The sequence below is a fragment of the Thalia democratica genome, chromosome 1, assembly GCF_965202585.1.
Source record: "Thalia democratica chromosome 1, ktThaDemo2.hap1.1, whole genome shotgun sequence".
Classification (NCBI taxonomy): Eukaryota; Metazoa; Chordata; class Thaliacea; order Salpida; family Salpidae; genus Thalia; species Thalia democratica.
Window position 1 is genome coordinate 43,824,193 of NC_139165.1, and position 27,960 is coordinate 43,852,152.

At 25.8% G+C, this 27,960-nt stretch overlaps 1 protein-coding gene across 1 annotated transcript; it reads left to right on the forward strand.

The window, feature by feature from the left end:
- The first annotated feature begins 1,083 nt into the window (after positions 1-1,083).
- On the forward strand, positions 1,084-27,441 carry LOC145829123 (uncharacterized). The gene is made up of 40 exons (XM_082936858.1): positions 1,084-1,168; positions 1,431-1,549; positions 1,814-1,935; positions 2,019-2,200; positions 3,605-3,826; positions 4,155-4,255; positions 4,343-4,438; positions 4,809-4,870; positions 4,932-4,997; positions 5,103-5,293; positions 5,483-5,701; positions 6,267-6,439; positions 8,371-8,472; positions 8,772-8,918; positions 12,492-12,647; positions 12,905-13,012; positions 13,115-13,238; positions 13,303-13,454; positions 14,556-14,713; positions 14,883-15,020; positions 15,836-16,008; positions 16,409-16,530; positions 17,920-18,029; positions 18,174-18,297; positions 19,974-20,081; positions 20,350-20,452; positions 20,553-20,670; positions 20,965-21,056; positions 21,843-21,960; positions 23,187-23,352; positions 23,668-23,801; positions 24,156-24,226; positions 24,724-24,844; positions 25,033-25,199; positions 25,283-25,344; positions 25,414-25,605; positions 25,912-26,071; positions 26,484-26,678; positions 26,924-27,078; positions 27,305-27,441. Exons 1-40 carry the CDS (start codon positions 1,099-1,101, stop codon positions 27,398-27,400), a joined length of 5,295 nt encoding a protein of 1,764 aa, XP_082792984.1. The 5' UTR covers positions 1,084-1,098; the 3' UTR covers positions 27,401-27,441.
- The last annotated feature ends 519 nt before the right edge of the window (positions 27,442-27,960 follow it).

A 27,960-nucleotide genomic window follows, 5' to 3' on the forward strand; every position in this document is an offset into this window, starting at 1 on the left:
TTTGACTGTATAGACAAATGAATTTTATTATACAAGTTAGAATTTTATGGAATAAAGTGGAAAACACCCAAGTTATTGGAATTATATCTATCTGAAAGAAAGCTTGTACTTTAAAAATCCTAGAAGAAAATCATTAAATTTGAAACAGGGTTGCCACACAGAAAGATACTCAAAACTATCATGATAACTCAGGATATTATTTATAAAAAAAATCCTGAATAACTCAGGATATTATAAATATAAAAAGCATAGTTTTAAGAGTTCTGAAAATCTCAAGGCATTTTTTTATTATAGGTTTTGAATGAGATTTAGTTAAAATATTTTGTAACTTTATAACTAGTTTTGCAAAGAAACTAGTTTTTATTAACTAAGTAAAAGTTATTTTCAAGATTTGAAAAAAATTAGAATGGCTAAGGGCAGTTTAAAGTCACTCAGGACAGTTTTTTAACTCAAAGAGTAGTAACCCTTCCAGGGTTGCCTAACACTCAGGACACTCAAAATAACTTAAATTATTTTGAAACTTTTGAACATCTTAAGATAATTCTGTATAACTCAGGATAGTTTTTTTTTCTTTAATAAAAATCTCAGGATAGTTTTAAGATTATAAAAATATCAGGCCAGTCTTTTTTAATTTCGATTGGTATAGCTAATACTTTATTATTTAATTACCAAATTGGTTGACCAACTAGACTTTTAATCAAGGATAAGTTACCTCAGAATGACTCAGGACAGTCTAAGGGTAACTCAGACCTTTTGTGGTCTTTCAGATAGTTTTTTGAGATTGTCAACCCTATATTTAGAATTTTTAGTATAAAACACATTTAAAGTAGAATTACAGTACATTTTTTATTTTTTTATACCATTTAAGACAGTTTTTTACCTTAAACTTAGTTTTGTACTAAAAATGGACTAAAAAACTTGTACTTTCAAAATTGGAAGAAATTTATAAAACTTAAAAAATTTTTACAAAATATTGTTTGCAAAACCTAAGTAAATTATTTTTGGTCTTTATTATCACATAATATATACTTATATATAAGAAGTTTAACATCTAAAGTTTAACTTATAAGCAATACTGTCACAGGTATAACTAAATAGATGTTGTTTTCTAAAGAAGCATCGGAAAGATTGTGCTCTCAAGTCCAAAACTTAAAAGACCAAAACCACAGTAATTATAGTTTATTTGACTTCATTTATACCACTATTATTGTAAAATATTTTTATAAACTCTTCAACTACTTATTTAATTTTTTAAAAATAAAATTTTTAGCCATTTATATGAAAGTTAAAGTATATGTAATATTTATCTTAATTTATAATATTTTTACAAATAAAAAATATGTTAATAAATTCTGATAAGTAAGAAATTTACTAATAAATATTAAACTGTATAAAAATTAAAACTAAAATAAAATTTTATCAATTTGTAGATCTGAAAGACCAAGTTCAACACGAAAACAATGAAAAATATTATAATAGAGTAGTATGTTTGTTAAAAGAAGTTTTAACTTCAAATAATGAAAATCATCCCAGCAGATTTTTAAAAGAAGTATGTTTTTGTTTTATTTAAGTATGAAAGGTCATGATTTTAGATAGATGCTGTAGTTGAAAACAACTTAAAAGTTTATTTGTTTTTCGTAAATATTTCTTTTTAATAATATTATTCTTTGAGTTTGTTAAGTTCAAAAATTGTTAATGTTTAACTTATTTGCAAACTAAACTCAAGTTAATTGTGTATAGCATTTTTGTTAAAAACATTTTTTATGTTACTAAACATAATGAGGTAGGTTTAAAATAAGACTTTTTTGATTAGGTGAAACAATTGTTGCTAAAAAATAAGGATGTGCTTTTACTAAACGAAGTTCTCATCAAAACAATTTGCGAAATGTTCATCTTGAGCAATGGAAGAATACAGCTAAAAGGAATGCTTTCAAGGTAAGTTATAAAACTAGTTATATTTCAAAACTATTTACACAGGAATATTTTTAGAAAGTGAAATAATAAACATAATTCAACAGCGTAATTTCTCTTTTTGAAAACTCTGAACACACTGCACAACAATACCTTTCTCGAACAATTGCTCAAGAAATAGCCAGCAACAAATGCAAGTTAGCTGACAGAGAAAGCCTTGTGTTCTCAATTTTGCAATGCTGTTTTATTGAAGTTGGAAGAAAGTCTATCAGCCAAATTTATTACACAGGTATAAAATATATAACTGTGATCATTCAGCAGCTACTAAATTAAATAAATATTACCATTTTTTATGTAATACTTTGTTGTACATCTTACATTTATTACAAATTTTTGTTAAAGTCTTCATTGAATAATCAATGTATTATTCAATGTAATAAGTATATGTAATGTAGTTTATCATTACTTGTAATAAGCTAATGTATAAGATCATTGAAAAAAATCGAAGTAAAATTGAATTTAAATTAATGACTAGTTTATAGGTTTTAATAAAAAAGAATTAAAGAAAATTTCTAATCATCAGGTAGCTTTTACTGTAAGCTGAAGAAAGGCATGTTTTTATTTTTCAATTCATTTATTAACTTAAATGATTTTATTTTTATTGCAACATGGAAAATAAAATGTTTTTTCACTATTTTCTTAAATTTTATTTTTGCTTCACTTTTATGTGAATTAAGATTTTTTGTAAGTTTATAGTCTTCCATAGGGCTTTTATAAGTTTGAGATCATATCATTAAGTGCTTTTTATACTATATATATCATGTTTTTTTTAAATTAGAGTTTTTTTAGGCGGATATTTTAAAGTTTTATTACAAGAGTTTTATTTCCGATATGTGCATTTTTCACACCAGATTTTGTTCATTTTACACTTCTTGCATAATGGTCATGATATAATTTTTTAGTTACTACAAATGTCAGGCAATTATTTTATAAAAAATACTGTACTCTTTTTTTAATTCTAATTATGTTAAAACAAACTAACTAGGTTGAGACTTCTGCACTGTTTTTTCAGTCTCTACACATATAGTTTATGAGAATTTTCAACACAAGTTTTGGCTGTAGTTTTTAATTTAACAATTTAAGTCTAATTGTTATCTTTATAATTTATTTAATTTTAACATATTAAGTGTAACTAAAATTGAGTTAAGGTCTTTTTAAAGTAGTATTTCTATTTAATCACCTTGTATAAGTGGCAACACTTAAAATGCATTTTCAATGAATTACTATTATACATTATGAATGTTATCAAAAACTTGTAATAGTGTAAGATGTAAAAAACACCATTGAATAAAAAAAACTTTAGAAGTATGTAAATGTTAAAATTGTAAATGTTTTAAAGTTTACGTTCAACTATTATACAACTTTGTATATTCCAAGACAACATAGTTTACCATAGTTTTCCAGGACAACATAGTTTACAAGTTTGATTAAAAACTAAACATAGCCTTAAAGGTTTATTATATTTTAATTTATATTTAATTGTTTCAAAAGAACACTGTAAGATGAAAAAATATAAGTTTAGCTTTTAACAAGTAAGCTTGTTTGAATTCTAAAAACTATCAAAGTTTATGATTAAACAGCTTGAAAGTTGTCTTGTACGCATGTTGATTGCTAACTTTATGTGTTTTTTCAGTGATAAACTATTTTGAAAACTTGATCAAAGAAGCAATACTGAAACTCAAATCGAATGAACTTCATAAGAATAACTCTTTAAGTACATTTGTTTGCGACATTATAAATTGTGTTGGAAGCATTTTTATGAGAATAGAACCTTTAGAACTCACTAATATTTCCTATAATGAAGTTCTACAGAAGTTTTCCAATCTTTCTTTTTCGATTATAACTTCAATTTCAAGTTAGTTTGGTATAAATTTACTAAGTATCAGTTTTGAATAACGATTTTTGAATAAAATTAAGTTGATAAAAAAGAGTTTTTATATTTTTAACAGGTCAGTTATACAAGTGATTTAAATGATTGTCTAAAATTTTGTTTCAGCAAACAGTTTTTTTTTTGATTGCAAACACTTAACTAGAATGCTTTAAAAATTTTTAATTGTTTAAAGTTACTTATTTTTACTTAATATTTAGCTTTTGACACATAACAAATACTCCTATTAATAATAATAAGTATTATTATTTAAATTAAATTTTTAATAACCTATTGAATGTCTAAAAATTAACAGACAAGGAATCAGAAGCATCAGAAAAGTTGATATCAGCAGCATCAACTTTGTACGCAAATATCCAGCTAAAGTTAAATAATTTTAAAGATGTTCACCAAGTTGTTAGTTTTTAATAAAACAAGGTTGACAGGTTTCATTTTTTTCTTATTGTATTGAGTAAATACTTTAAGTTCACCCTGTTATAACAGATACTGAACATAATTACCAAGGAAAGTATTACGAATGAAAACAAATTGTCAGTATTACTTGGATTTTTAGTTGCTTGCTCCAAACCTTGCTTAGAGGTTGGTTATTTATTTAATTATTTATTTTTGTTGTAAACTTTAAACAGGTAGAATAAATTCTCAAAAACATATTTTATAAATTAAAATAAACTGCATTGCTGTAAGCTTAAACTAATTATTCTACATTAGATTATTTAGATACTAAAACATTTAGCATTACTTAATATGATTTGGTAAAACGAATAATATACAACCGTGTTTGTTTTTTACTGTTTTAAGTATTTTTTTTATAATAAAAAATATTAAGTATAGAAGTTTAAGATTAGTTTTTTTGATTTATATATTTAGCATGTTGTTTTTTGTTATTTTAAATATCACTTATAATATCTAAGTTTTTTACCTTTACTTATATAAAATGAACATTTTTTAGGAAGAAGATAAATTGAGAATATCTGATTGTTTGTTCCGTTTTCTATTAGAAAATTCTAAAGGGTGAGTAATTTATAGTACACCTTTCAATCTAACATAAACATAAAGTACTCCTTTTTTCTAGGTTTGACAACTTAAAAACCGAAGTACAAGTTCTTTCGTGTTTTCAACAATGGAGCAGAATGTTGCTGTGAGTGAAATTTTTCCACACTATTTTTCATTTTACAGAATCTGTATTTTACTAAACATTGTTACCTAGACCAGGGAATAAAAAAACTTGTCTGAAACTTAACAGCTTGCGCCCGAAAAATGAACCTGAAAAGTCATTGAGAAGTTTTGTGTTTGAAAACAATATTGTGGCCAGCGAACTGTTGCAGTATTTAATTGGTTATCAAATGAATGGAGCGAACGGAAAGTTCTTTCATCTGTCGAGGGAAGTTCTGAAAAATTTGATTTTTTGCAATATCCAAATCAATTTCAAATCAGGTAATATATAGTTTTATTGTATTTTTAAATGCTTTACTAGGAAGAATACGTTTTAAAATTAATTCTTATAAATAAAACATTTACTATGGCTTACAAATAAATTTAAGAGAATACAAAATTGAATTGTTCAAAAAGAATAGTAAACATTTTTTAATATGATTTAAAGAAGCAAATACTTTTTTATAACAGATGAAAAAGATCAGTTGCTGCAAAGCTCATTCTTAAATCTTACACTCGAGTGGTACACTGCTGAAATGACATCGTCAAATTTGTCATCGAGCGCACCACTGATCGTCATGGATACAGTAGTTGACAGCACGCTGTCGCATGGTCCTTGCAATGAAAACTTCAGCAACTTCGAAGCAGTCAAAAGAGCCTGCCTTCAAACTCAAGTGAATGTGATAAAAGGTCTGCACATGCATTTTTATTCAAATTGAATATTTTACTGAGTTTGTTTTAACAGCTCACTTTTTTTGCACTTTTTAGATAATAAACTATAGTAAACAATACTAGTTTGTAAAAGAATAAGAAATGAAATTTCATAAAAAAAGCATAGTTTCAAACTTTCTGAAGAACTGTATTTACCACAAGTATTTATTTAGATTACAATTTATACCAATTTTTTATTAATTAAAAATAATAATAAGTAGTTGACTATTTTACTAGTTGCTTTGTATTGTATCTAGTATTCAAATTTATTAATTCAAAATTCTTACATAAAACAATGTTTCTATCATTTAACTAGTGAGATTAATGGATACTCAGTTAAAAGTAGAAAGTTTTTTTTTAAATTCAAGTTGTTAAAACTAATTTTTAATATTGTTTTAGTCTAAAAAAGTGCAAAACCAGTAGAGTATAACAAAATAAGTATTAATTTGAGTTAATAAAAAAAAATTCAAATTCAAATATCACTGGAGTACGTCTTTTTATAATTCTATTCTAAAGTAATTTAAAATATTATTAAAAATTTTAGGTGTTGAAGACGTTTACATGACATCGTCTGCATCGCGGCTTTACCACAAAATGGTCGTTTTCATGCTGGCCTCAGGTAAAATAATGAAAGATAAACTTCCCCTGCTTGAAACTATGCTGAATCCCCTTCTTTCCACTGATATTAGCACCAAGTCTTCCTGCGACTATGTTAGCGTGAGTAAATTTTTTGGTTGTTTTGAGAAATATATTTGTTAAATTTAAAAAAGTTTGTTTCAAAAAACATGTAATTATGTATTTTTTTATGTTTAAAAAAAAAGAAGTAATTATAAATAAAGCAACAATATTACGAAGGTCAAAATAAGATTAACGAGTTGTTTAACTTAACAGATCATATGGTACATGAATTTTAAAAAAACTAAATCAATTGATTTGTATGTTATCAAAATTTAGGCTTTCTCTTTTTTTATCAATTTAACTTAAAGTTTTGCTAAAAATGCTGTTCTTTATTTATATAACCAGTTGTGAACTTTGCAAAAACAATTCTAGTAGTTAATATTTGTATCAACTATTCTTTTGTAAACAGTGCAAATAAATGCCATTATCCATTACTATATTTGATATTTTAGATAAATACTGAAACATTCAAGATTGTCATAAAATATAAAGACCTGGAAAAATCTAGAACTTGAATATTTAAGCAAAAATCTGGAATTTTAAACAATTTTTACATGAAAACAATTTTGTTAAAAAAGCTGGAATTGGAAAATGTTTGAGAAAAAAAACTATAATTTCGAACAAAATCACTAAAAAACATGGAAATACATGGAATTTTTAAATGATTTTACATATCAAGTAACCACATTTCGATTAGATAAGGAAAATCTATCGTAAACATAATAGTTTTATGTATCATTAAATAAAACATAAATAGAGTTACTTCGTCTTAATAAAGAGGTTTTTTAGTATCTTTTCAATGTTGTAACACTATTTAGGACATATTATTTTTACCTTAAGTTTCATTTTATACTGAAAATACTTATATTAAATATTGATCCTGCAAGTCAAATTCACAACCAAACTTACAACTGGAACAAGTAGAAGCATGTTAATATGATTATATATTAGATAACTAGTATATTTGTATATAATTGTATTAGTTGTAGATTTTGTTGTGAATTTGACTTGCAGGATCAATCACGGATCAGATCGTAGTAGGTTGGTATATATGTGTGTAGTTTTACTTAATTATGTTTAGTTGTATATTTAGTGTAGAAATTGGTAAGAATACTTGTAATTGTATGAAGTAAATGTGTTTGTTTCAGTTGTGCTTTGGTAAAGAATGCAATCTCCAAAATCAGTTAAACTATTACTTTTGTTGTTTTCACCTACGTAAAAAACTATAAATAAACTTTTTATTACGCTAACCAAATTTATTAAAACGATTAATGTTTAAGTAATTTTTGGCACAAATAACTAAAACTAATTAATCAAAAATTTATCAAACCAGAAAAAGTTTACGTTTCCTGGTCTTAGTTTCCAAAAAAAAGTAATAAATTCTTTACTACATAGTAAATATTTGTTTAGTGGTAAGTAAATGTTCATAGTTTTAAGCACACTAAAAATTTATTATTATGTGCACACTAAATGCTTGTTATTTTCTCACTGTTGTGCTCGCTAAAAATATACCAAGTTGTAAAAAAAAAACATAAAATTCTACTTGATTGTCCTCAAAAATATTTATTGAAAAAAAAATCCACAAAAAGCTTATAATGACGTCATATTAAATAAAGAGCGAGTTTAATAACAATACTAGGTATAAATATAGTTTAGTCTTGCAATAAAGTCATTTGTTAAATAATTTAAAAACTGCTAAGATAGTTGTGTAAAGCCTTATAAAGAGCGCTTGATATCACTAGTTCTAGTAAATATTGTATAGTATTGTTTTGAATAATTCGAAAGTTATTGTCTGGACCATTAAAATTTATAGTGATTCAGAAAACTTGTTTTGGATCAAGAAAAGAGAACTCTGTATCATAAAATATACTAATTTATAAACATAGATCTAGTTGTTTTGTATTTTAATAAATTAAGTTATTAAGAAACAATAACTTTAGAATTAGCAACTAAATTCTACTAATTTTCAGCATTTGTTTCAAAAAATTCTCACAAGCGTCGGAAGTGAAGCAGTAGATTATATTGTTCAAACTATAAACTTAAATAGATACGGCGATAGTATTAATGGAGAAGTTAGTTTTCGTTGTTTTGTTATTAATTATTAGGTTATTAAGTATAAAGTTCTAGCGAGTACATTTTTAAAAATATAAACGAGTTAAAGATGACTTTAAACAAATATTTTTGTAAAGTTTTCAATTTTATATATTTTTTTATATTTTATATTTATTTCCTAATAGATTTTAAATTGTATTAATTTTAAATAATTATGAGTCACTTTATATTTTTTCGTTTACATAAAATTAGCATAAAAGTACATTGATACTGTTACCTTCAAATATCGATAACATATCAACTCTTTTTAAATATCTAGTCAGCCAAGCAAGATATCAAATATGGAAATTTGAAAATGATGTTGATTTTTTTGAGAGCAGCTCAAACGTCAGGCGTCATGACGTCATCGCTCAATGAAATCGATGCTGATTGGATAAAAATGTCGCTCCTTCATCACAACGACAAGGTTTGTAAATGAAAATTAGTTGATTTTAAAGTTTATATTCTATTTGAATAAGATTTTATCCAACTGATGATCTCGTTTGAGTTCAAACGAGTGAAACATTGTTTTGTTAATAAAATTTTGAATTAAAATTTAAATTGCTGCTAATTTATAAAGAGCTACACTCTAAGTTTAAGCCTCTACAGCAGGGTTTCCCAAACTCATTTACTAAATCGCCCCCTTTTCGAAACTTGAAAAAAAATTCCCCCATAATTTTATAAAGTTTCTTTTTTTTTCTTGAGTACGCACTAATGAGCCAAAAAAGTTTTATACTAAATGTAATTTATTCTGGAACTTCTTTGCACGCACTTTTGGGCTGCGTTCATAGTAATTAACAGGGCTTGAAAAAATAACTTAAAGTTTTTTTCTTATAAGCCCAGTAAATTGTATTAAAGTATTTAAATATTGAAAAGCCCTTCGTAATCTGTAATCAATTCTGTTTAAATACGAATTGTTTTCAAACTAATGAAACCTTTAGGTTAGTTGTGGACAACTTTTGTAATCACAAGTCATTTTTACTAAAAAATCTTTTCTAGTTTCGACTTGTTAAAAAAATGTACTTGCGGGCTGCATAATTTAAATTTGAGACTCAAGCAAAATTGTAATAAATTGATTTACTATTATTGTGATCAAGAAACTACTATTGTAAACTGAAAACCAAATTGAAAGCGTACTTCAAAGTGTTAAGTACCAAAAAGGCTAAATTTTATTTGTTTTGCACAACTAGTTTTCAAGTTGCTTAGCGGGCCGAAATTTGACTAGATCTGGACCTTACGTTACCCATCTAAAATCTTAACTGAAAACTGACATTATAATAATCTAATATATAACGAATTTCTGACATTTAGAAGTGAATGCTAAGTAACTCATTTAAGTCGCAAAATATACTTAAATTATTTTATAAATAAGCATATTTTAAAATTACTCTACCCTAGACTAAAAAATACAAAAGAATGAACAGCTTATTTTACACATAATAAAATAAATATTAAAACATCTCATTGCTGATCTAGTTTTAAGAAGTTTGACCGACTGGTTGATTATCTCACATGAAAAATGGTTTTATTAATAGCTTCTGTTAATGCAGAAAAATCAATTATCATTTTTTTTACAAAATGGCAAATTTCATTATGTTATAATGCAATAATGTTATGAATAAAAGTAAAATCCACTAAAACTTAAAATAAACATTCATTAAAAAAATTGATATATATAAGCTATAAAGTATAATAAAAATTTAGTTTTATTAATACTTAGTTAGATATATATTTTATTTAAGTTAAAGTTAAAAATTATAAATTTGCACTTTTTTTTGGGTTAAAAGTGCGAACTAAAGAGGAAGTCTACCGTAATCAATAATCATTAGGCATTAAGCAAACTTGTTGTAGAATAAATAACTTAATAAAATTTTCGTTACAAAAAAGACTACTTAAATACAATACAAACCAGCTTAAATAAGAAATTTAAAAAAATCAACTAAAATTGAAGACCTTACAGAAAATAATGTCTGCAACTGAAGTTTAATCTAATATTAAGGATGAGCTTCATGACTGCTTGTAAGTTTTCCTATATCTGGTTCTAAATCAGTCAAATAAATCTTAAAGTCACCTTCTTTATAAATATCTAGGTTATATCTTTTGCTCAATATGTTGATAACTGAACTGAAAGCTTCTCAACAAATAGCTAGAAGGGAAAGCTATAAACAACAATCTAACTTCCTCTAAAATGATTGGATACTTTTGCCTTAGTTTTTGTTGAGTCCAAAATTTTTCATATTGTTCTTTGAAAAAATTAACTTTAACTTAAAGGTCAGTTTGTAAGTCTGAGAATGTTTCCTGTAGGTCAACGTTTACTTCAAAAAGATCTGCTTCGAAGGGATCCATAATCCACTTTGGGACGTTTAATTGAAAAATCTCAGTAAACCGTTTATCAATATCACATTAAGGTATTCCAGATGAGATGAAAATACTTCTACTTCACCTTCACTTACTTGAAGTTTTAAGTTTTCCAAACTTGAAACTGTGAAAACTGATTATTTTTGAAACTTTTTCCATACAGTTCAAGTTGGTTTCTGAAACTGGTTATCTTACTTTTGACTTTTACAAGATTTAAGTTTTTAACTTGTAAAGTTGTGTTCAGATTGTTGATCTTACCATATAAGTCTGACATGCAAACAATGTCTATTTTTCTTTTGACAAGATTGTCTGCCAATACCTTATCCTTTTCATAAAAAAAATCAATAACTGAATTAAAAACTGCCAAAAACTTTCTAAACAGTTTCCTTTTGATAACCATTTCACTTATGTATACATTATCATTGTCATTTCACAGCTGTTTAGACAGACGACTTTGTAAAGTATGCCTTCTTATTTTGTTGACAGCTTTTATCACAAAGCTTAATAAGTCAATTTTTTGCTACTAAATTTTAGCGATATATATCGCAATGAATAGTAAATATATCAGGGTTTATTAATTTGTAATATGTGATTAATTCACTATACTTTCCTATCATAGACGGAGAATCATCTGTTGCAATTTCTATAAGATTTTTGAAGGTGTTTTATTTAGTTCAAAATATTTATTAATTTTTCAAACACAAACCTTCCTGTGCTATGCGTTTCAATTAGTTGGGAGAACGCTAGTTCTTCGTATGTTGTATCATCAACTATTAAACGCACGCAAACAAGAAAAAGCTATTTATTTTCCGGCAAAGTGGACTCGTCAACCTGCATCGAAAAAAAATTACTGCACATCATTCGAACTAATTTTTGTTCAACACATTCTGACATTTCATCCATACGTGTTTTCACAGTGTTGTTGCTTAAAGGAATAGAACGTAAAACATTACTGGTATTTTTATTTTTCCCTAATGGTGTGAGGCAGCCCTTGTTTAGCAACTATGAGAGACAGATAATAAGAAGCTAATTGTCCATCTTCAATACTATGTGTAAATTTCTTGAATATTTTTGTGATTTTGCACTGTTTTGTTTTCTCATCTCAACGTTTTCTAAAAAACTCTATACTCTTATCTACATGTTCGGAATGAAATCTATACTTTACGTAAACAAAATGAACTTTTTTTGTTGAAGTTTTACCTTAGAGTCAAATATTTAATGGCAAGCTAAAAATTAGTAAAATAATAAGATAGAAAGTAAAAATTTTATGACTGCCCAAAATTGTAAAATCGCTCCCCATTTGCCCCCTTACTAGTTATCGCCCCTCTTTCGCCCCTTAACTAAAATTCGCCCCCGACTTACTTAAATCGCCCCCAGGGGGACGATATCGCCCACTTTTAGAAAACCTGCTCTACAGTCTACACAAATAAAAATACAGATATATACATATTTTTTGATTTTTTTTTTCACAAATTGTTTCACACTTATGCGATGGTCAATATATTTATTCTAAAATAATTTATTTCTGTAACCATAAGCGTTAAAGTATATTTTTTTAAATACACCTAACAAAAAAATTATGTATTTTGTTAATTAAAACATAATTCTTGATTTGATAAAACACAAACCTTTCTTCATTCAGATCAGGTTGCTGGCCTTCAGTCTAATAGCCTGCCCTCACAAGCCCTCAACTCTTATCACGTCACAAGAGCTTGAGTTGTTACGTCACGTTCTTCCGTATTCACTCAAAATTCAGCAGCCTGCCAGTCGTCAGCAGTTTGCAGCCGTGTTCAAAATGGTTCGTTGTAGAGATATTTTCAAAGTATAAAAAGACTTACCGTTAAAAATATTTCTATTCTACATAATTTATCACAAAATTGTTATGAGCTAATTAATTTTTTCATGCAAATCTGTTTCAAAGTAACTTTATTTTATTTATTAACTTTAATATATGTTACTTCTGTAAAAAATAAACACAAACAATTCAAATCTTCTTCAAAAAATCTTCAACAGTTTACTGAAAATTGAAAAACGAATACAAATAATCTTTTTCAGCTATTATCTCGTCTTCATAAAAATCATGCAAGTGTCACAAAGCGGTTATCTAGCAAACAAAAGCGTAAATCGCCAGACACAAATCCGTCTGACATTTATGAATACAAGGTTAGAAAGATATTTGTTTTTTTATTTTTTTATATGTTGTTATGGTTAGTGTTTTTCTTAGGATATTGTACGTACTATTTCTTAGTTTTTATCCATTTGCAGAACTTTGTATCTTGGTTGTTTTCTTTGCTAACAAAAAACTTGGGCATCACGACATCTTTCTACAGAAAGGCGTCAATATTGCAATGTCTTTTAGAGTTTGAACAAGTTTTACAACTCTGTCCAGGTGCATATTTAGTTCTGACTAATTTTTAAACATTTTCATACTTTTCAAATGAGTACATTTTTAGATTTCAAAGACGCTTGCAGTTCTAAACTTAACAACGAAGTGATTAGAGAGCTAGTGAATCTTTCTTGCGAAGATAGTTATGACGAAATAATTGAAAGCTCTCAAAAAGTCGTTGTTTCAGAACTTTTTGCGAAAGATGTTCTGGAAGTTGTTGTTAGTTTGTTAGAAATATCTCAATTAAAGTTTTTGTTAGTTGTTATCAATGCTTTGCAGACATGTATTACAAAAACTCTTGAATAAATGTTATTAATATTTGCTTAGTTTGATTTTTTTGTTACGACGAAGTTCATTATATAATTAAACGTGTAAAATACAATTTCTTTTTGCCGTACCCAGATTATTTTTAGTCGTAAATTTTTTTGAGCAGCACAACCTTAATTAAATTCTTCAGAATACTTTTCTGTCCCCAATTTATAATAAGTTTTAATGAACCATATAGTTAAAAAAAACACCAAATATTTTTTTGTATTGCTATAAAGTTGTATGCAGTTTAAAACAGTCACACTTTTTTCTATCTAAATAAGTCTCAAGAGTTTAGGAGAATTGTAGTTTGATGAAAATATACTAACTATTTCTTTTTTTCTATCTACAAATACTTTCAAGATTGCTATTGATGTTTTAAACGAAATGCACATGTTTAGATTGCTGTTATATCTATATTTATTAAGATAAATTTTTAATACTAAGTTTTTTTCTTAAACTATAAAGTCTATTTAAATCATCTACTGTATTTTCTTATTCAAAACCTCAAGTTTGATAATAACTGTTTTCTCTAAAGTTTATAAGTTTTTTGTACAGGGTGGCTACAAAACTTGGAACCCTCGGAAAACTTAGAGTTTGACAATTTAGGCTAAAAAACCTAGAATTTTGAACAAAAATTACTAAAAAACAATTACTAAGTTTTGTTATTTGTTAAATTGTAAAGTTTTGATTTGACATGAAAAATCTATCATATATATATATATATATAGATATAAAAATACTCGTCATTACCCGAAATAGTTTTTTATTAAAAACACATAAATAACTTTACAGTATCTTTTCACTGTTATCATACTACTTAACATAGTTTTCAACTCAAACTTGACTTTAAACTAAAAATCGACCAAACAATGTGTAATTTTAAAAACCTAAAAAAATTCAGAATAATTGAAAAAAAATTCTCAAAAACCAGTGGCAACCCTGTTTGTATTTTGTTAAAGTTTTAATTGAAACAAAAAAGTAAACAATAATTAATTAATAAAACTATTACAGTTAAAAGATGAAAATTTTGATGAGGACCTCATTATGAGTGACATTCGAGAAGGTAAAAACCCAGAAAGTTGCCGAAAGTCCTTAAATCGTTTCAAATTGACACTTTTACTTAATAAAAAAACTAAATCAAAAAAGCAGTTTGAAGATTTCACCAAAAAGTTTGTACCTTTTTTATTTTTTTGAGAGTTATAAAAAAAATTTTTGGTTCATGATATATTTTATTAAAGATTCTAAAGCATTTGTTTGTTAACTAAGTTATATTATTATTACTAACTAAGTTTAAAATTTATTAAATTCTATTTTTAAATCATAAAATTTTTATTTAAGAACGTGTGAGAAAGTGATGGAGTTAGTAAAAGCTGATGCAAGTTTCGCAAAAACTGACTTGCTGTCATCTTCCAATGGCAGGTCAATGTACGGACTCCTGTCTTGTATAAATGTAGCTTTTCCTAAACTCGGTATGAGGTTTGTAACCTTTGAATTCTGTATACATGTATTTTTAAGAAGTTATATTAAAAAAATAAATTTAAAGTATTTTTTTTTTTTTTTTTTTTAGTTTTGCCATTACCATTTCAAAAGTCTTTGTAGGTTGAACCAATTTAGTATTGTATAGTATGTTTCCAATACTTTTATAATCTCACCTAATTTTGATGATAAATTGTCTAAGAAAGTCTTTGACTAGTTTTTTTAATTATTCTTTATTTTATTTCAGTTTATAATTGAATTTACCATACTCTATTGTTAGTTAAATGATAAAAATTAAGAAATTATAAATCTAGGAAAAATAAAACAAACATAAAAGTTCTCATTAATATTGAAATTACTTAAATTTTAGTATTTCTATAAAAAATAAAGATAAAACAGGTGTTTTGTAAAACTTTTAGAAAATCAACAACATTTTCGAAGTTAAATTTTATACTACAAAATGACAATTTAAATACTTTAAAACTACTTATATATTTTAGTTTTCTGTTCATATATGCTAATACAGTATTTAAAAAACTTTATAGAGTAGTGTAATTAGATTTTTTTAACCTAAGAGAAAAAAAAGTAAATAGCGTTTAAACTTATAACGAAAGTTTATGAATGTATTTAAAATTAATTTACAAACAAAAACTTTAGTTGGTCTTGCATTTAAAAATAAGTATTGTTTTAAACCTCAAAACTAATCATCGAAGACCAAAAAATACTATAACTGGTTTTCAAAATAAAATTAGCACTCTTATTACTATATCTGTAAAAATATTTATTTTATAAACTGTGAAAAAACTTTACTGTAGTTTCTTCAATAAAAACTACGACTTTACTGATTGGAGGAACTTGATGTCCCAGCTTACACTTCTATTGTTAGATATTTATGACGTAATAAAAGTTGTAGTGAACGACGAGTCACCTGAAGGGTATTTGCCTACTAATGAAAATGATGTAGTTGATGATCATAGTGAAAATACAGGTTTTTATTCCTGCAAATCAAAATTAATTTAAACCTATTAAATAAAAGAGATTTAGTAGTAGTTTTTTTGAAAATGTTCTTAGGCTTAATTAAATATCTTTCTAATACTCCGCAGCATATTTATCTAATAAATAAAGTTTTAAACACAGTGGTACTCATAGTTTATAGTTTTATATACACATAACACAGTCTGTTTGCCTAAATAGTATTCATTAATATAGTTTTTTTTAACAACTGTTTCAATCTACTTAAGTATTTGTTTGTTATTAAATTTTAACTTTATTCGCTAAAAAGTATGATTTATTTTATTGTTCTATTTATAGAAATAAAATATATCACGTTGCAAATTATAATTTTTTAATGCCACACTAATTTAATAACTAATTTAAGTATAACTCAGATGGAGCACAAAGACTTCTAGTGATGTGTGTCAGATGCAGTCGTGAGGTGTCGCTGTTACTCCGAAACATCGCTAGTCTGTGCCAAACGATGTCCCTGGAAGATCCTTATATCAAAAAAATAGTAATTATCATTTTTACTACATTTTTACATCTTAAGTTTTTTTTTATTACAATAACTTTAAATATTTTAACTTTCAAAGCACCAAGTTATGTAGGTAATTTATAACTGATGTAAACTTAAAAACAATAATATAAGTTAATGTCTAATTAATTTTTGTAGTATAACAATGCAATATCTTAGAAAGTAATAAAATATATTTAACATATTTAAGATCAAGTCTATACAATAAAAATTAACAGGAAAACAACAAATTATTAAGCAACTTACCAGTTGGTTTTATTTTTTTATGAATTTTAATTAAATTTTTTGTTAAAATATTTGCTATAGATCCTAGTATTCTAAAATGGTTGTATCGATTAAAAACTAAAATGAAATTTAGATATTTTTTTTATTTAAATACAGTAACCTCTCGCATCTTTACGCAATCGTGATGTTACGCATTTTAGAATTCTAATAAATTGAAAAAATAAAAAATTGTAATTTTTTTTATATTGAAAAAATTAGGTTTATTGTATATTTTTAATTAATTTTTTTTTTTTAACTGCTTACTCACCTCTCTATATCTATAGACTTTATTAACTTTAGCGCCTTGACTAATTGATAAACATTTAAATATACCTCCGTGTATCAGAAATTGTGTTAACAATAAGAGATTAAATTAAAATTCTGTAAGCAATATGACTGTGTTAAATATTGAAAGTATAATGAAATAATGAAAGTTTAAAACACAAATAAATAATACAACACTCTCGCCCTACTTATAAACAAACATCAAAAAAAGAAATCTAATGAAACTTTCTAGCAAAAAGTAGCAGTGATACTTAATAAATACTTAACAAATATTTCTTAACAATCATTATAACTTAATGCTTACACTTAACACAAATCTCAATTGTTTTTTTTTTTTAGTAAACATATCACTGAATTTATATTTCCTAAAAATCTACTTATTATTAAAATTAGTAAATTTTTCTACAAGTATTTTTTATTATTTTTCATTCACTTAAATCTTTTTTTATGTATAGTTTTGTCTTTTGTTTTCACATTTATAAATAAAGTAAACAAATTGTTAAAAGTGGGAAAGTCCCCAGTCTGCTTTTAACTAGAAGCAATTACAAAAAAAAACAGCCAACATAGTAAGTAAATTTGGTACCTCTCGTATTATTACGATATCTCGTATCTTTACGCACTTTTCTGTGGACACAATGTGCGTAAATAAGCGAGAGGTAACTGTAATACTTGTTTTTAACCATTAGAGTTATATGTTCACTTACACCTTTGCTTTATAAAGTTTATAAAATGTATGAAACATTAAAACAAAACTTTTTAAGTTCTTAACTTGTGTGTATACAATAAACAACTTGCTTAACCACACATAATTTGTTGCAGTGGAACGAAATAGGCGTGTTTCTGAGAACTCAGTTGAGCAGTGCCAGGCACAGAGCGACGTTCGAATCTAATTTCAACGCCTTCAAGTCGTACGTATCGCTGATGTGGCAGTTAGTTTATTTCGAAGTATTTTTAATATTTAGTTATATCTAGAATGATTTGTAATAATGAGGGTGATTTTTTTTTATTTGGCCATGCGGGTAACTATTAAAACAACATTGGGAAGCCCTGATATAAATTTATCAATCTTATAGGAGTGGTCACGGGGATTTGTGTGAGAGTTGGCTGAACGGTGTCATGGAGGAATTCACAAATGAGAGTGGATTGAAACAAATAGGAATTACCAGAAGAAGTGCTGGCCTTCCCTACTTTCTACAGGTTTGTTGTTATGTGTGTTTGATGTTATAGTTAAGTTAATTTGTTAGATAAAGAATAAATGTTTTGCATTTTTATTATTAATTTTTTTTTTTAGTTTTTTCAAATTTTATTCTGTTAAAAGAAAAATGTTACTTATTTCATATTTTAAAACAATTTATTTTAATATGAAAGTTGAGGTTTTGGAAAAAAAAAGTTATTAAATTAATATCAACAAGACGTATAAATAACATTTTTTACAAAATGAATACTATAAAGTAAAAGCAATGTTAAGATCAATTAAAGATTGGTATTTCAATGTTACTTTCGATATATAATCTCGTTTATATTTACTTAATTTTAAAAGATAAATTTTACATAATTTCAAGTTTTTTGGTTTAAAAGTCAGACACTTCCTTATTACAGCCTTTATTTTTTTTCAAAAACTTGTAACTTCTAATGACTACTTTTTAAAACTCTACCTAATGTGGGCTTTTTAAAATGCATTAATATCATTTAAATTATCCTGGCTAATTTTACTATAAAGGTAACGAACTGGCTTTACAACAATTTTAAACTACAAAAGTTATAATACATTTATGTTATCACATTTCAGTTCTAGAATCAATGTTCGTTAAATCCATTTAAAATCTGTAAATTAACAATTTGTAAACAACTGGACTTTTATAATTAAAACTAAACAAATAATTTAGCTTGGTAGTTGTATGGAAACTAAATGTTTTTGTTGTTTAAGTAAGTTTTAATAAATTATCTGTCAGTAATTAAATGTTTTATTTTACTGATTTCTGATTTAAATTCAACTTTAAACCGTTGTATAATAAATCTCAATTATTTTTTCAGTTGTTACACTTATATATATAGAGCGTTACAAAGTTTTATGTCATTATCTATTTAATAAATTGACTGATGAACGGATAAGGAATGATGACGTTATTTAATAGGATAAGGAAACAATCGTATCAAAAAGCCATAGTGTTTTCTTAATGATTTATATAAATCTTGGAAAAAAAAGCTGCAGAAAATATAATTTTAATGCTAAATTTCAAAAAATGGTTCAAAGCAGTGTGTTTTAAGTTTAAAAAAGTAAAATTCACTTGTTACAAAAAAGTCTAACATAAAATTAGAATATTTTTTGACTGTTTTCAATAACTTTATGTTATACTGTAACATTTTTTTTTCTTTAATTATTTCAAACAAAGACCACAGTCTGTATAGGGGTTATCCAAAGTAGGCAACATCACTATTTAGGAGCGATTTTGGCTATCAGGGGTCTTAAATTAGTGATGCGGCGAAGTAAATGGATTAGTAACTAGTAATGAGGCGATGTCTAACAAATGTGGGAGATTTTTTTTTTACATTTCTGCCAAGGGAGGTGTATAAAAACTAGTTGTGAAAACTCTTTATTGGACATAATTATTTTTCTAGATAAATGCCATCAATTACGGATAATATATTAATCGATAAATAAAGAAGTCTTTATTTTAAAACACAAAAAAGTATTAACTTAGTTTTAGTTTGGACTAAAGTACTGAAAAGATTCATCAACTTTTGTTTTGCAGGGGAGTATTAGTTTTACTTGTACTGTATACTAATATAAATTTATTGTTTATCAATCATTTATAGTATCTTGTGTTTGGTCTATTTTTTAAATTAGTTCTCAGTTATTCAATTTTGAACAGGCAATTCTTGGAAGTTCTAAGTCTTCCAAAACAGCCATTTTAACAGAAAACGTCTTCAACAAGCTAATTGAGATAATTTCAAGTAATCAATTTGAAATCACGCAAAAGGCAAGAAAGCTGATCGAATTGTTTTGAAAAATTTTGAAATATTACTTGATAAATTTAAGCATTATATAGCTAATTTTTACCTATTTTAAAACAACTGTTTTTTTAAGAAAATTAATGCAAACTAGCAAAAAACTACTGAAAATATTAAATTGAGTCCATTTACTAAAGTTTATGTATAGATTTTTTATTACAAAACCTTTTTTTTCATACAATTATTTTCATTTAACTTCTGGCTTGTTGCTAATAATGATTGATAGTTATTTTCCAGGTACATGCACTCAACTGCTTGCGCGCCCTCGTTAGAGATTCCTCCATTTCACTTAAAAGTATTTCCCGCCAAATTGACATGTGCACCATCCAGGCAATTGAAGGTAAATTTTACCCAGATAAATATTTTATTGTTTAAATTGTCAGATTAACTTTATTTTTTATAAAAACTGTTTACAATAGTCAAGTATCAATATAATTTAGGTTTCACATCGAAAAATTGGAACATCAGGAATTCATCGACGATGCTGTATTCCGCACTATTCACTAACTTGTTCGGATGCTCCAGAGACAAAGATCTTTCAAGTTCTGACAAAAACAAGTTAGTTTTATGTTGCTGATTTGTTTAGTCATTATATTTTAAAAAGAGTAATAAGTTATGATTTCTATAGATTTTTTTTTACTTTGTGTATGAAATGTTTCGTATGTAAAAATAAATTAGTTGTTGATTAAATTGTATAAAGAAAAATGGGTAAAAAATTTTATAACTTTTATTCTTTGTATAAATAACCTAAGTTAAATGTTTCATCAAATCCTTTTTTATAAGTTTGGAATCAACCAATGTAAATTTATTTGTAACATTGTTTAAATGACCATTGTATAAAACTTTTTGCAGAATGTCGAGCCACATTTTTTCTAAGAAATACCCGAAATTGTGTGATTACTTCATAAAATCTCTTCAGCAGTTTTCAGAAAGTTCATCTGGAGGTAATTTTTTTGAAGATAGTAATTAGAAATTCTCGTATGAAAGTGTTATCCGAATAAGTTGATATTTTTCTTTATTACACTTATCTTTAAAAATAATGATAGCATAAAACTGACATAACTTTATCTAAATTAAAGTAATTTTAATAGAGCAAAGGTGATGAAGTTTACTAAAAACTACACTTTTTTTTTACTTGACGCTAAATAACAATTTTTTTTTTCTTTTCTATACAAAACTTTTTTTAACACAGTTTTTTTTTTTCTAAAAGTTTGTGAATTTTTGAGTGAAAAAAATATTTTTTTAGTTTATAAGTACTTATTGTTTTTTTTTTTTTGTTTTTAATGCTAAATCACACTCTGTAAAGTAGTAACAACATAATGGTTTCAAATTTTAATATAAACGGTGTAAAAATAACAATTAAAAAAAAGCTTGCTAATTAAATTGAAATATGAAGAAACACTATTGTACAGGTAAGTTCTTGCTTTAGCTTAAAATATCTAAATTTTTAATAAAGAGAGTGCATATATACTTAAATTACTTAATTAGTTATAAGTTTATAGGGTATTTTAAAATTATGTAAAGGTACAAAAAATACTTTGTGCGTTTCTTTAAAGCTATAATTTAATTAAAGCTATAAATAAAGCTGGAAGATGTTTGGTTGATATTAGGCTTCGTTAAAAAAGTAACAATAATAAGTAAGATAAGTTATTAAAAAATAAAAATTTAAGTTTAACTTTTATGGTACTAAATAAAATCTAGTATAAATTACACTCTAATAATAAACACAGATCTAACATCATCATCGGAACAAGTGAAAATGCACCCAATACTTCTCATACTGTCGCGAATTGAATATTGTCCAACAAAAAGCGATTTTTCTTCTGTTTTTGTTCCTCTTTTAATGAAGTTAGACTTGTTGTTTTGTAAGAAATATTATAAAAAGTAGTATTAGACTTGGTCACATTACTAAAAGTATTTTTTATTTAGTTTTAGTAGCTTTATGACTATACATTTTCATTTAAAATTGACTATAATACCCAATTAAGATACTGGATGTAGCTAAACTTTTATGCATTTGTAAATACAATAAGTATAGTGTTTAAAAACTGTTGTAGGGTAGGAAACGTTTCTAGTAAGCGGGCCAGATTTACATGAATATATTTTGATGGGTCAGATTTGTTAAAAAAGGTTTTAACACACCGCATTAGTTTTGAAAAATGTTGGGAAATATTAAAAAAACTCTTCGAAAGTAGAATAGCAGTAAAATAACCATTTAGTAATCACTACTAATGTGTACTTAGATTCGAATCGGAGCACTTTCAAACTTTTTCTTAGTAAAAAGCAATTGTTTTTTTATTTGAATAAGTCCCCAAACATAAGTCCCCAAGCCGCTGGACAACAAAGTATCTGGCCCGAGACGTATTTTGTTAAACTTAAAAATCTTCTGCAAGTCAAATATAAATGAGATTTTTAGTAGCAAATGTTTTCAAATTTGCTCTTAGCTTTAGTTTTGTACACAGCAGTTTTTATTTAAGTTCATTGTAATTTTACTTTAAAACATTTCTTAAGTGTACGCTATTTTTTTAATTACGTGGCCTGCTATGACTTATTTTAACAAGTTCGGGTCGCAATTTTGTTTTTGTTAAAACTATTCCACCGGCTAGAAAAATCACCCACCCCAAGTTAAAAGTATCATTCTTGAAACAGTTTCTTCTTTATACGATTTATATAAACAATAAGTTAAAAAAATGAATTTAATGTATTGTATTTAGATAAACAGAAAGAAAATGTTTACCAAACAAAAGATATCTTTTTAAGTCTTTTTTCTATTTGACAGTTTTTTTTCAGTTATTTTTTAACCAATCTTTACTTTTAAATTTATCTAAAGCTCTTTGACTCTTCTCTAAAAGAAGGCAGACTACCTGCATACTGTTGATGCTTAAACAACTTTTCGTAAAAATTCTTTGGTATTTTTAACAACAGTAGTTTATAAAAATAAAAGGTAGTTGATGAGCTTTTTATTTTGATATTCATTATTACCAAGTTTTTGTTTTAGTTTTGAAAATACATTACTGGATTTTTAGTTTGCTAAGTTTTTTAATAGTTTATAAAATACTTTTCAAAATTCATAGGTCATCATCTCAAGGTAGCTGGATGCAGTCTAGGATTATGACGTCACAAGTCATAAGCTCTTTGACCGCCCCTTGTGACATTATGCCATTGATGAAAAGTCTATTAACCGAAATGATCGCTGAAAATAAAGTTAACTTCAACAAATTTCATGGAGAATTGTTGATCGTTAGTTTAATAATTTTGTTAATACTACTTTGATGTTTTACAGCGCCAGAAAAATATATGCTGTTAGAATCGTGTTTAATTTTGAACTTAATACTTTCTTTTTCAAAACTTAAACTTGTTCTTTCGAACTTTAAAAAAATAACATGCCTTTAAAAAATATGTTCAAATTTTTTATGAAAATTTTACATTATATGAACTTTTTTTGAATGGTTATATATAAAAATTAGTTATATAAAGAATTTGAAATATAGAATTGGTGAGTTTGTATAAATTATCTTTGCATTTTGAAATTTGTTAAATAAAAATGCCAACTAGGTAAGACATCTTTCAACAAAACTAGTTTCATCAAAAGATAGCAGCATTACAAAAAATGTAGAAAATTTCATTCACACTGTCATACCTGAACTACAACGAATCTCTGATTTTGTGAAGGGTCTTAATCTAAAACAGTAAGTTTGGTGTTTAAATTGTAGATGAAGCTGTTTATGAAAAATAATTTAGTTAAACTTTTTGTTTGTTCTGTTTACTTAGTTTGTGTGAGTATGTATTTGTATTATGTTTTTTTTTTAATTTATTATTCTGAGAATTGGTAAAAGATTTTTTTTTAAGCATTTCTAGTTTTGGAACATTAAAAAACTGCTCATTAATTATTAAATTTAGTTTTTGTTTAAAATATACTGTTATTTTTAGTTTAGTCTAAGAAAATATTTAAACTACTATTAAAAAAAATATTTTTTTTGTTGGTATCTGTAACTTTTTTTAAGTGTGCTTTATAACTTAATAACACAATTCTTTATTCACAGCTTTCAAATTGGAGAAATAACACGTAATCTTTTAGAAATACTAATTAATTTAAGTCAAAGGTCTGCAACAGGTTTGTTGAATTTTTGTATTAGTTTTTTTAACTAGTTTATATAAACTTTTCATGAAATATATAAGCATTGCAAATATTAAGTAAATTTTTGCGTAGTTATTAAGTTTTTCACAAAATTTCTGTAGTTTTTAAGAACATTTTATAATAAAATTAAAAAAGTATTTTTTCAATTTAAAAAAATTATATTTTTATTTTATATGAAAAATTTTTCAAAGATAATTTGTAAGCAACAAAAAAAATTAAGCTTTTTAATAAATTAAACACACTAATTATAGTTCATAAATGTAGAAAAATTGTCCTGAATTGTTTTATAAAACTTAAATAATTTGTAACAATTTTGTATAATAAAATTGTAGAGGGCATTTCACTATTTCATTAGTATTTGACAAGGTCGGATTTTTTTCCACAGAAACCTGGTAATGAATATATTAGTTAATTTTAGCTTTTTTAATGGTTAATGTTTAAAACTTAAATTACAAAGTTGAAAAAATTAACAGTCTTAAAGGTCTTGCACGACTTGGTTCAGCATTGTATAAAGCTGTCTCACCAAAATGTTGTGATAAAATGCAAAAATACTAGAAAAGCACTCGGAAATTCCATTATGCTTTTAATAGAGAAGTTAGTGAATATTTTGGTAAATAAAAATTAAAGCTAGGTTAATTAAAAGGTTAATTAAAGCTTTACAATACTTGCTAAAACTTTTATTTTCCACTTATGATAGTTAATTTTGTTGTAAATTTATAGTTATACTGTAAACTATGCACTAATAAGTTAAAAATTGTTCAATTAATTTATAATTCATCCAGGAAAATCATTTTGCCAACTGTTGTTGTTAACTACGTCCTGGGAAATGCGATTAATGATGATGTCTTAGTAAACATGACTTCAACTCTTAACAACGTCAAAACTTTAAGTGAAGCCTTAAAAGCTACTAGAGTAGAAAAGGACAGCAACAAAAGTGCATCTGAGATTGGTCAGTTAATAAAAACATAACAAAAAGTGTTGGTTTTACTACAAAGATACTGTTGATTATTTTTATAGTTTTAATTTTTGCAGTCGTAAATCTGATGGACAGAATCCGCGAGGCTGACCGCAAAAATCCCGACTTTTTATCAGGCGTTAGTTGAAGCTTTTATTGTTCTTAAATATAATAAGTTAAGTTGGTTTTATTTTATAAACGATTTCAGCTTCTAGATCTGTGTAACACTTTCATTGTGCGAAACAAAAACGAGTGTGACTGTGACGTGATACTCGATTTAATGAAAGGTTTGTTGGGTTTCAGATCGACAAGAAGAATGAATGCCAAGTTGATGACGTCGTTGGTTAGAATGAGTGGCACGTGCGTGAAATTTTTGACGTCATCAGACTTGGACGAAAATGTGAGAACTTTATTTAAATTAATTCAATTTTTTGATTACTTTTGATATTTGAGATAAATTTTAAGTTTGTCATATTTTTGAATAAAATTCATGCTTTTTTATGTAATAATTTAATTTAAAGAAATTCCTGTTAATTTTTTTTACCAAATACTAATGTAAGCTACAGCCATTTTCTTTTTGAGCAAATAAAGTCATCTTATACTTCAAAAATCTTAAGTTTTGACATTATTTAAACAAGAAACTTTAACCTAAAAATTCACTAAATATTAAGTTTTGCAATCTAGTTTTAATTTTTATGTTTTTCAGAAAAAGTCAGAGTTTGAGATGTTGTTAGATGAGTGGTTCGACTTTCTGTTCAGCTCCTTCAACCGGTACAAATTTGAAAGGCAAGTCCGCCAACAGGTGGCGTTGTCACTAGCAACGTGTGGAGAAAATCTAGTTAATTTTGTATTTGCTGCTGATAAAGGTTGGCAACACCGAATGCTGTCTTATACTCACTAACTTAATTTATAGTGGACCACAATTTATCCAAGTTAAATTTTATTTTATTCAGGTATTTCTAGGTATTTTTTAGTATAAATATAATACATGTTTTACTTATTAGATTTAAAATTTCATGTTAGTACATAAAGTTTTTATTGGATTTAATAATATACATCTTCAATTTTTTTTTCTAAGTAAGTTAATGTACCTATCATCGTCTAACTTGTAAAGAAAGTTTTAAAGAAGAACATTTTATTAAACCATGAGTACTTGAAAAACCACAAGACCTGAAAATGTGCATTATTTATTATTTGCCGTGTATTAATAAGAATTCAAAATTTTTAGAGAAAATTACTAATCATTTCATCAGTAACAAATATTTAAAAAACAAACAGAAACAAGTTTGAGAGTTTCGAAAAGCAGTCACGATGTAACAGTATCTGGTAACAACAAAACACAAGTTCTTTCTTTATCATGTGCCATAAACCTTCTAGTGGACGACAACTATCAAGTGCGACATCAAGCGTGCAAGTTTTCTTGTGACGTCACAAAACGGCTTTTGTCGGTTGCTGACCAAAACTGTTTATCAGGTATAAAAGTTTTCAACTGTTGTTTTTAATTTGAACAAAAACAGAGAAGTTATCACACTCGTTCGTGATCTTTTCAGTTTCAGATTTCAAGAAACACGCCTTTGAATTATTTATCTATTTTACTATCTACTTCTTAATTTCTTCTTTTTTTTTGATAATGAAATTTTGAATCGTATATACAATGGTTTTTTGGTTAATTAAATTAAGAAACAAAAAACACATTGAACATTTGTAAAAAATTACAGAAACTGTTAGTGAATATTGTGATGAATTCGTACTGGAATCGTTGATATCTTCACTTAAACATCACAATAGTAACGAACAAAATGATGGTGTGAGCACAGTTGTTTGTATAGGTGCTCTTCGATCCGATATTCTATTGTCCAGAGATGCCGTTCGTGTAAGATTTGTTTTAACACTTTTAATTTTTTTTAATTCATATTCAAAGTTACTTTAGTTAAAGTGCTAAAAAATATTTTGCAAACAATTAAAAAATACTTGAATTTAGTCATAAATATAATAAATTTTGTGCTAATATGATTTTTAAATAAATTTTAACTTTAAACTAATTAAAGTTATCAATAAAAACTCTTTTAAACTATAACACAAACAATTATTACGCACAGAAACAAGAAGGACTAATAAAATCAGATGATCAACTTTTTTCTTCAAGTTCAATTTCTGACTCTTATTATGAACCATCTTTGCTTAGTTTAGCATAATTCGAATTTTTAACTTTTTAACTTTTTTTTTTAATTACAGATATATTTATTTTAGAAGATTTAGATAAATTAGGTAATGGTTTTGATCAAACTTTGTGTATTTTAAACGTAATTAATATATCTAATTTATTTGAATTCACAATTAATAAATCTTGTTGTAAAAATTTTGTACATAGATATATAAAATAGTTTGATTAGCTGCAGTACTACAAATATACTTTTACAAATATAAATGATTTCTTTTTTCAATTTAATTCAAACGTTGCATATAGAATTTTAGTAAACTGTATCTACAATCTTCGTGAAGAAAAATTACAACACAAACCATAAGTATGCTAAGGAGCTGTTTTTAAATTTAATGTTCGATATAGTGTAGGTATACTTTTGTAATGATCAAAAAGAACACTATTTTGAATTAACTTAAATGCGTTAAAAGTATCTTTTAAACTTCTATACTTTTTTAAAGATCTACTTTTTATTATTTTAGCGTTGTAAAAGATTATAATTATGTTAAAATTTTTAGGGACTTGACATTTTTCTGTTTTTTACCATTTATTATA

Excerpts from the sequence above, each read along its gene's own strand:
- LOC145829123 (XM_082936858.1), top strand. The coding sequence starts at position 1,099 with ATGTTGTTTTCTAAAGAAGCATCGGAAAGATTGTGCTCTCAAGTCCAA. Across the intron at positions 5,294-5,482 it reads CCAAATCAATTTCAAATCAG|ATGAAAAAGATCAGTTGCTG; the intron begins GTAATATATAGT and ends TTTTTATAACAG. Across the intron at positions 8,919-12,491 it reads TCCTTCATCACAACGACAAG|ATCAGGTTGCTGGCCTTCAG; the intron begins GTTTGTAAATGA and ends TTCTTCATTCAG.